Here is a 10,217-nt window from a genome sequence, read left to right as displayed (position 1 = left end):
CGATAAGCTCGACTAATCCCCATGGTTTTGTCACAGTGCCATTGAAACCTTGTAGGTCAGAGCCTACGTAGGGGGTGAGGTGGCTGTCGTTCAGCTGCAATGTTTTGAATAGTTGGGAGTACATAATGTCCACCGAGCTCCCTTGATCGACCAAAATGCGGCGTGCGTCAAAGTTGGCCAATTGAGCCCGAATAAGGAGGGGAATGGTTGCGTTGGGTGCTCCGCCCGACAGTTCTTCCTTGTAGAACGCTATGGGGGATGAGCCGCCCTTGGCAAGGTCGAGAGTAGCGGCTTTGCTTGAATTCGCTAAAATTAGCTCGTCGAACTTCCCTTTTACGGATCCGACGGTGAGTTTGCTGAATCCTCCTCCGGAGATGACCATGGCAGAAGGGAAGAATTCCCATGGGCTGTGAGGAGAGGGGTTGGAAGACACCCTAGCCCAGTCGGGGAGGTAAAAGTCCTCCGGTCTGGTGATACTCATGGCCACTTGCGTGGCGGGCGTGTCTTCTGCTGGCTTCTCCTCGATGACCGGTTTGGCTTCCTTGGTGGCTTCTTGTTTCTTTGCGTACTACTTCAGGTGTCCTTCTCGGATCAATATTTCTATTGCGTCCTTTAGGTGGATGCAGTCTTCGGTGTTATGCCCGTGGCCTTTGTGGAAACGGCAGAACTTTGATTTGTTGACGTTTGTCCGTGCAGGCATGGATTTTAGGAAACGGACCTTGCCCGTTTGAAATTCGGCGTTCGCGCATTCGTTCAGGATGCGTTCCCTGGATGCGTTTAGTGGGGTTTACTCCCGGAATTTCCCCGCTAGGGCTTTGTAGTTCTTAGAATCTCGACCTTTATCTTTCTTTTTGTCGGATCCCGAGCGAGAATCGTCTTGACGGGCGCCTTTAGTATTTTCTTCCTGCCTGGAGTTACGGACTGCGTGGGCAGCTTCTTTTTCCTCGTACTGTATGTATGCTTGGGCCTTGAGGAAAAATTCTTCCAGAGTGACATGCGTCTCGATCCCGACGGCTTTGGCAAAATCTGAACGCGGTCGGAGACCTCGTTCGAGCAGAAACTTCTTCATATGGGTGATTGTGGACACCTGCACGACTTCTTTGTTGAATCTTTCTATGTAGGCCCGAAGCGATTCGTCTTTCCCTTGGACGATGACTTCTAGGGAAGCTTCCGACTTCGGATGTCTGCGGGAGGCCATGAAGTGCCTGGAGAAAAGCTTTCCGAGCACTTTCCACGACGTGATGGATTCATCGGGCAGACTCTTGTACCACGTCATGGCTCCCTTGCGTAAAGTGGTCGGGAATAACCGGCATTTGATCGCGCCTGGTACCCCTATGTAATCCCGAAGGGCGTCGTGTTCTCGATGTGCTCGTCAGGGTCGGTTGTGCCGTCATATGTGCCTAGTGGCGGGAGCTTCTCAAGACCGGTCGGCAGGGGTGCCTCCAAGATTGCGTGGGATAGAGGGCCCCTACGCTCCTCCTCTTCGTCGCTGGCGGAAGGGGTAGTGGACCGGCTGCGGCTTCGCTTGTGTCGCCTACGGTTGTCATCGTGCCTAGCGGGAGGCGACTTGGATCTTCTTTTTAGTCGAGGAGATTGCGACCGGTTCCGGGAGCGATGGTCGCTAGACCCTTTCTTGGAAATAGGACCCACGTTTTCCCTAGGGGAGGGGGAACGAGGGCGTTTCTTGGGGACCGCCTCGCGATGGGAGCGAGTTCTATGGCCGGGGGGAGTCTTCAAGCGACGCTTCTGCTCGAGTACCCCGATCCTGTCGTTCTGTTGTTGGATAAGGGCGTTCGTCTACGCAAAGGCGGCCAGAACGGCGGCCATAGATTGGTTATGGGGAGTTGGACCCTTGGAGGAGAAAGGGTTTTCGAGAACCTCTTCGTGGTTGTCTTTGCCGCTGGTATCTCCGAGGTGGTGGACGGTGTTGTCGTGGTAACCCTTCAGGGACGAAGATGCCGTGAGGTCGTCACAAGGATGTGGAACGTTATTTCTTGGTGGAGGAATTACGACAGAGGTGTCGTTCTTGTTGATCACTATAGCGTCCAGAGAAGAGGAGTCTTCGTTGTTGCTAGCCATGGATGATGGTTGAATTGAAGCTTTGGTTTCTGAATTCTTGCAGAGGACAAGAATGGATCAAGAAGTGCAAGAAAAGGAAACGGGGGAGCTGAGGATTCCCACAAACGACACTACTGATCTTACCGAGCAGATCAGATGGCCAGCAACGGTAAAACTTGAAATCCGGAATGGTTGAAAGGGAAAAAAGGTGGTTGTACCTGCAAGGCACTCCGATGCCAAAGTAAGTGTTTGAATAATAAGGTACAACAAAGTAAGAGATTTTGGGTAAGAAAAAGATTACCTTGCCCTCTAGGATTAAAGGACTATTTATAGGATTGTCCCATACGGAAAAGGCTCCTCTTTGTGAGGTGCTGGTCTAGGTGGCATGCGAGCTGGTCGTTACTGAGCATGAGGCTACAACATGCTCGGTTGCGTCTGGTGTTTGCCCGGATGCCTTGGGCCAGGACGCCTTGGATCAAAGAGTGGGTTGGCTCAATTGAGACAATTGGGTCGGTCCAGAACAACTAGAGAGGAAAGATTGGGTGGTATAAAAATTAAAGTTTCAACCTTTCAAGGAAAAAATGATCCAGAAGCTTATTTAGAATGGGAAACAAAAATCGAATAAATTTTTCCTTGTAACACTTATACTAATTGTAACATCCCTATTTGTCTAAGAATGTTTATGTATATATTTATATGGAATTGTTAAGTGGGATAGTAGAATAAAAAAGAATTGTTGGAATGGAATTACATGACAAGAATGTAAATAAGGCTTAATTGGAGAGCATAATGGACAATCATCTCTATTTGCTTGGGCCTTAAGCTAGTTGGTAAGACATTATACTATCCAAACCAGATTTTCATGTAAGAAAGAAAGAAGAGAGAGCCTAAGAGCAAGGGAAAGAAAGGAGAAAGAAGTTCATCATGTTTATATGTTCATTTTCGTATTTCAAGAGCAGCTCTCACAAATCAGGTCATAACTTTCTGCTCATAGCTCTAAATCAGGTAATTCTTGAAGTTTTGGATTCTACACAAAATTCCCTTCAATTTGCATATAAATTTTGTATTCATAGCTTATTTATTAATGGAGAAAAACGAGTTTGAAGTTGGTGGATCCATGCTGAATTTGAGTAGAATGTGGTTACGGGTTTGATGAAGATGAAGATGAAGTATTGGCCAAATTAGAAGCTTAATGGCAGAAGTAACAACCCTTAATCATCCATTAAGTCCAAGGTGAGTCCTTAGATAGAGACTTGGGGAATTTTGCATGTAAGGGTTTATATTTGGTGTTAAAGGGTTTGTGAGAGATAATCCTTGAATCTATGAAATTATGCATGTTTGATGTTTACCCATTGTATGATCAAATGTATGATGATCATTAGTATACATGTGTAAGTTGATATTTGATGCTTTTGAATGTGTATGCCATGCCTGGATCAGTTTGGATTGAGGATAGATGTATTAGGACTGGTTTTATACAAAAAATAGGTATTTTTCAGTCTGAGTTGCAGGAAATCGATTTCCCCATATTGGAAATCGATTTCTAGTAAGAAAATTGGGTTTTTGAGTATTCTGCGTACAGGAAATCGATTTTCCTATATTGGAAATTGCTTTCCTGAGACTGTATTGGAAAAAATGCAGAATTTGAAAATAGCGTAACTTGAGCTCCGTAACTCGGAATTAGGTGTCGTCGGAAGCGTTGGAAAAGTATTGTAAGGATCTTTATTAATATGCTTAGAGAATATGATTTTAGTTCAGTCATAATAAATGGCAATTGGATGTTTGATTGCATAAGGTTGAATATGCATAAATGGCTTGGAGAAATGTTCATAAAAATGTTACTTTGTGTTAATTCTAGTTTATGTAGTTAAACCTTGGTTATATATATATATGTGTTAAATGATTATGAACTTGTTGTACATTATGGTTAATGTTATGCCATAGATGATTGTTGGCTTGATTTCTCCGTTTGTTCCGGTTGAACATTTGGATATGCTTTGCCTGTGTGGCTTGTTTGTGTGTGAGAGGTACTGACAGGGAAAACCTGGTATGACATACAGTATAGGCGAATCATACGTACTAGTGAGAGTACTGACATGGAAAATCTGGCATGTTCACTAGTTTAGGCGAATCATGTGTACTTCATTGTATGCTTGAATCGGGGTAGGCCTAGGCTATTAGGGGATAAACCGCAAGAACACTTGATACCGTTGCGATGTGCTTGTGAGGGCCTACGAGGCGTATCCCACTTGACATTAACATATCGGCGTGCTTGGTATGGTGGAGAAGTAATTCCATGTAGGCAACGTTACTTTCGATTCACCTCTAGTGATGTCACGTGGGCAATATCACTGCGCTTTTTCCCGGTGGGCTCGTATTTTTCACTTAACGTTAACACACCGGCGTATAGATAAGTGATGGGGTCAGACACCACTTAGGCAATGTCATGGCTGTAACTCATCTCGGATGGAGTCCATTTAGGAAAAGAATCTGTTTGGTCTTCTGATGTGCTTGTGCAAGTCTCTTGATGCGATGTATGGGTGTAACTCATCGAGAGTGTGCATAACGTAGCCTAATAAGTGGGCTGTAACTTACTCCTGGATTCCTCGTACACAGGTACGGGTCTGCATACTTGTGTGTTGTTTGTGTATTTATTGCTATCTCATTGGCTAGTTATGGGACTACTAATGGTGATATTGCCCTTGTTGTGTACTTGTACCTGACCGTGAGGTAAACCCGAATTCTCGGTGAATCCGTTTTGATTGTATGTTTTCTGTAGAACCGAGTGAACCCGTAGGATAGGAGGACTCACTGAGATTTAGTAATCTCACCTCAATCATCTTATCTTTTTTAGGTGCAGTTTAGAAGTGTCTGATTAGTAGCAGGTTATGATTGAAGACTGAGACGTGGTGATGGCTCAAAGACCTTGTTAGATCTCATCTTCCGCTGTGCAGATCCATTGAAGACACATGTTTTATAATTCTTAGTAGAATTTCATGTTGTATTTTAATATGGATCATCTTGTATATTTGGCTTTTATATGTACTCAATATCAATTTTAACGTTTCATACATAATATACTAGTCAATTATGTATGGGGTGTTACACTAATGTTCAAAAAGTGAAGGTTGATGCCCTTGAATTTACAAAATATGCCTTGGTGTGGTGGGATGAAACTATAAAAGAATAGAGAAGTTATGATGAACCATCCATTGACACTTGGGAGGAGATGAAAAGAATTATGAGAAGAAGATTTGTTCCTTCCTATTACCATAAGAACTTGCGTAATAAATTACAATGACTCACTTAATGTTCTAAAAGTGTTTATGAATATTACAAAGAGATGGAGGTTGCAAAGATAACATCAAATATGGAGGAAGATAACAAAGCAACAATGGCTAGATTTCTTCATGGCCTAAATCGTGACATAAGTGACATAGTGGGGCTGCATCATTATGTGGAAGTAAATGATTTGGTGCATCAAGCTATCAAGGTAGAACAACATCTCAAGAGAAAAGGAAGGAGAAGCACAACTACTTTTAATTCTCAAAGTTAAAAGGACAAAACAAAGAAGGAAGGTGCTTCATAATCTAAGGAAGCCACAGTTGAAAACAAAGGTAAAACTATTACCCTTCTTCAAGTGTTTCAACTAACAAAAGTGTTAAGTGTTTTAAGTGTCAAGACAATTGCATCTCAATGTCCAACAAAGAGAACAATGCTTATGGAAGAAAATGAAGAAATTGTTGAAGAGGAGGATGATGATGATTAATAAGAGGAGTTTGAAGAAGATAAGGAAGAAATAACTAGTAGAGATTTACTCATGGTGAGAAGAATGTTAGGAAGTCAAATCAAGGAGGAGGATACAAGTTAAAGAGAAAACATTTTTCATATAAGATGCCTTGTGCAAGGAGATGTTTGTTCTTTAATTATTGACGGGGGAAATTGTACAAATGTTGCTAGCACATGTTTGGTTTCTAAACTAAATTTGGAAACAAAACCTCACCCAAAGCCTTACAAACTCCATTGACTTAATAAAAGTGTAGAAATTCTTGTTAATAAACAAGTTGAGTCTTGTTTTAAAATTGGAAAATATGAGGATGTGGTGTTGTGTGATGAAGTACCGATAGAAGCTAATCATTTTTTATTAGGAAGACCTTGGAAATTTGATAGAAAAGCCAATCATGATTGGTACTCCAATAAGTACTCTTTTATGCTTCATGGTCAAAAGATCAATCTTGTACCATTAAATCCTTGTGAGGTGAGAGAAGATCAAAAGAAAATGAGAGAAAAAAATGATCAAGAAAGAAAAGAAAAAGAAAATAATTAAAAAGAAAAATAAAAAGAAAAGAATGAAAAGGTAAAAGAAAAAGAATGAAAAGAAAAAGAATAATAAAAAAGAAAAGAAACAAAGTTTAATTGAAAAAAAAAGGAGATGTGAAGAAAGAAATTGTGTCACACCAGCCCTTATACTTTCTCTTTTGGAAGGAGGTGTTGTTACTAACCACTGTTTCTTAAGAAAAAAAGATTCTAAGTTGTGTTGAGTCTCTTTTAGAGGAATTTAAAGAACTGTTTCTGAAAGATGTGCCAAGTGGATTACCATCTATAAGAGGAATTCAACCTCATATTAATCTCAATCCAGAAGCATATTTGCCTAATAGGCCGGCTTATAGAAGCAATCCACAACAAAATCAGGAGATATAAAGGCAAGTTGTTGAATTGATAAGTAAAGGATGGGTAAGAGAAAGTTTAATTCCTTGTGTTGTCCCTGTTATTCTAGTCCATAAAAAGGATGATAGTTGGAGGATGTGCACTGATTATAGGGCCATTAATAATATTATCATTAAATATATGCATCTCATTCCTAGACTAGATGATTTGCTTGATGAATTTTTTGGTGCATAATTATTTTCTAAAATTGATTTGAAAAGTGGATATCACCAAATTAGAGTAAGGGAAGGGGATGAATGGAAAACTGCTTTTAAAACAAAATTTGGTTTGTATGAGTGGATGGTTATGCTTTTTGGGTTAACTAATGTACCTAGTACTTTCATGAGACTAATGAACCATGTGTTGAGGGAATTTTTGGGTAAGTTTGTTGTTGTGTATTTCGATGATATTTTGATTTATAGAAAGAACTTAGATGCTCATTGCATTCATTTAAAGGTTATTTTGCTAGTGCTAAGACAAAAAACCTATATGCCAATCTAGAAGCACATGAGGGTGGATTAATGGGGGCATTTTGGGGTTTTTAAGACTTTATATTTGTTGCAAGAACATTTTTATTGGTCTCACATGAAAGTTGATGCGCAAGAGTTTTGTGAAAAATGTATTGTTTGTAAAAAGGCAAAATCTAAGGTGATGCCTCATGGACTTTACACTCCTTTGCCTACCCATGAATTTCCTTGGATTGGCATCACTATGGACTTTATTTTAGGGCTGCCTAGAACAAAGACTGGAAAAGATTCTATTTTTGTGGTTGTTGACTACTTTTCAAAGATGGCACATTTTATACCTTGCAAGAAAGTAGATGATGTTTTTGGAATTTACTTATAATAGGATTTTTCATAGTACTACACAGTTTTCACCTTTTTAAATTGTTTATGGCTTTAATCCATTAACACCTCTTGATTTATTGTCATTGTTAGAACAAGATTTGTTCTGATCAATATTCTTAGTTTTGATGATAACAATGTATATGAATTTTGTATGAGATAATGTGGTACTCTAACACTATGCAATTTCCATTTCAGGAATTATATAAAGAGTATGCACAAAATCAGCGCAAGAAGCACTGACTCAGAAGGTTCAGCATGCAACATCAGAACATGGTCTGGCAAGACATCAGAAGATGGTCAAGCAGAATCAGAACATGGTCTATGGAAGCATCAGAGGGACTTGAGATCAGAAGCAGAAGCACTGAAGTTCTCATGGTATCACGCTCAGAAGCACTTCAAGGTCAGAAGACAAGAAGATGCTCTGCACCAAGCTGTTTGACTCTGATGATATTCAAACGTTGTTTACACAAACATCATATCAGAAGCAAGTACAAGATGGCATGCTACGCTGACTGACAAAAGGAACGTTAGTAGCTATTAAAGGCAACGTCAGTAGACACAACGAAAGCAAGGCTCGAGGTAGTTGAAAAAAGAGTGAAACATTAAATGCAATGCTGTACAGATCACGCAAAGCATTAAATGCTCCCAACGGTCATCTTCTCAAACGCCTATAAATAGAAGTTCTGATGAGAAGCTGAATACAACACTTGCGCAAATATACAGAAACGCTGTCAAATTCAAAATGCTCTTAAACTTCATCTTCAACCTCACTACATTGCTGTTGTAATATATTAGTGAGATTAAGCTTAAACTTAAGAGAAAATCATAGTTGTGATAATAACTTTATAAGAAGCATTGTAACTCTTAAAAGGATTTGTTTACATTTATTTGTAAGAACTAGAGTGATCAGGTTGTTGATCAGAATACTCTAGAAAGTCTTAGAGGGTATCTAAGCAGTTTGTTCCTAGAGTGATCAGGTTGTGATCAGTATACTCCAGAAGACTTAGAAGTTGTCTAAGTGGAAAACCATTGTAATCTTGTATGATTAGTGGATTAAATCCTCAGGTGAGGTAAATCACTCCAAGGGGGTGGACTGGAGTAGTTTAGTTAACAACGAACCAGGATAAAAATCATTGTGCAAATTGTTTTTATCTTACAAGTTTTAAAAGCTACACTTATTCAAACCCCCCCTTTCTAAGTGTTTTTCTATCCTTCAATTGGCATCGGAGCGCCGGTTCTAAGGTGCAAGCACTTAACCGTGTTTAGAAAAGATTCAGGAAGAGAAAAACGCTTAAGTCAAGATGGTTGGTGAAAATCCAACAAATACATCTACATCTGGCTCTGCTGAGCGATACAATGGAAATGGTAACAATGGTTATACTAGACCACCAGTATTTGATGGTGAAAACTTTGAATACTGGAAAGATAAACTTGAAAGTTACTTCCTTGGTCTAGATGGTGACTTATGGGATCTGTTGATGGATGGTTACAAACATCCAGTGAAAGCTACTGGTGTAAAGCTTACAAGACAAGAAATGAATGATGATCAAAAGAAGCAATTCAAAAATCATCATAAGTGTAGGACTGTTTTGCTGAATGCTATCTCTCATGCTGAATATGAGAAGATATCTAACAGGGAAACTGCCTATGATATATATGAATCATTGAAAATGAGCCATGAAGGAAATGCCCAAGTCAAGGAGACTAAAGCTCTTGCCTTGATCCAGAAATATGAAGCCTTCAAGATGGAGGATGATGAAAATATTGAGAAGATGTTCTCAAGATTTCAAACGCTAACTGCTGGATTAAGAGTTCTTGACAAGGGATACACAAGGGCTGATCATGTCAAGAAGATCACCAGAAGCTTGCCAAGAAGATGGGGGTCCTATGGTGACTGCTTTCAAAATTGCCAAGAATCTGAATGAAGTCTCTCTTGAAGAATTGATCAGTGCTCTGAGGAGTCATGAAATTGAGCTGGATGCTAATGAACCTCAGAAGAAAGGTAAGTCTATTGCATTAAAATCTAATTATAAAAAAATGCACTAACGCCTTTCATGCTGAAGAAGTAGATTCTGAAGAATCAGAATCAGAAGAAGAAGATGAACTGTCCATGATCTCCAGAAGGGTAAACCAACTCTGGAAGAGCAAGCAAAGGAAGTTCAAGAGCTTCAGAAGTTCAAAGAAGCCTGAAAGAGGAGAATCTTCTGGAGGCAGAAGATCTGACAAGAAGAAGGTCATCTGCTATGAGTGCAATGAGCCTGGACACTTCAAGAATGAATGTCCAAAACTTCAGAAGGAGAATCCCAAGAAGAAGTTTTATAAGAAGAAGGGTCTTATGGCAACATAGGATAATTCTAAATCAGAATCAGAATCAGACTCTGAAGGCGAGCAAGCAAACTTTGCACTGATGGCCACAGTGGATGACGGATCAGAATCTACATCAGAATCAGATTCTGAAGAGGTATTTTCTGAACTATCTAGAGAAGAGTTAGTTTCCAGTTTAACTGAACTTCTGGAACTCAAGGCTCATCTTAGTATCAAATACAAAAAGCTGAAAAAGCTATTTGAATCTGAAACTAAGAAGCTGGAAGTGGAAAATTCTGA

The 10,217-nt window shown here is 40.0% G+C and overlaps 1 protein-coding gene across 1 annotated transcript; it reads right to left on the bottom strand.

Moving 5' to 3' along the window:
• Positions 1-787: 787 nt before the first annotated feature.
• Positions 788-1,276, bottom strand: LOC131659257 (uncharacterized). Its single transcript, XM_058928468.1, has one exon. It carries the CDS (start codon positions 1,274-1,276, stop codon positions 788-790), a length of 489 nt encoding a protein of 162 aa, XP_058784451.1.
• Positions 1,277-10,217: the final 8,941 nt, after the last annotated feature.

Source organism: Vicia villosa, linkage group LG3, assembly GCF_029867415.1.
Source record: "Vicia villosa cultivar HV-30 ecotype Madison, WI linkage group LG3, Vvil1.0, whole genome shotgun sequence".
In the NCBI taxonomy this organism is placed as follows: domain Eukaryota; kingdom Viridiplantae; phylum Streptophyta; class Magnoliopsida; order Fabales; family Fabaceae; genus Vicia; species Vicia villosa.
Note: the sequence above shows the minus strand (reverse complement) of the source record. Positions and strands in the feature narration are given on the sequence as shown.

What these genes read in the sequence shown, in the direction of transcription:
- LOC131659257 (XM_058928468.1), bottom strand. Translation starts at nt 1,276, where the DNA reads ATGACGTGGTACAAGAGTCTGCCCGATGAATCCATCACGTCGTGGAAA.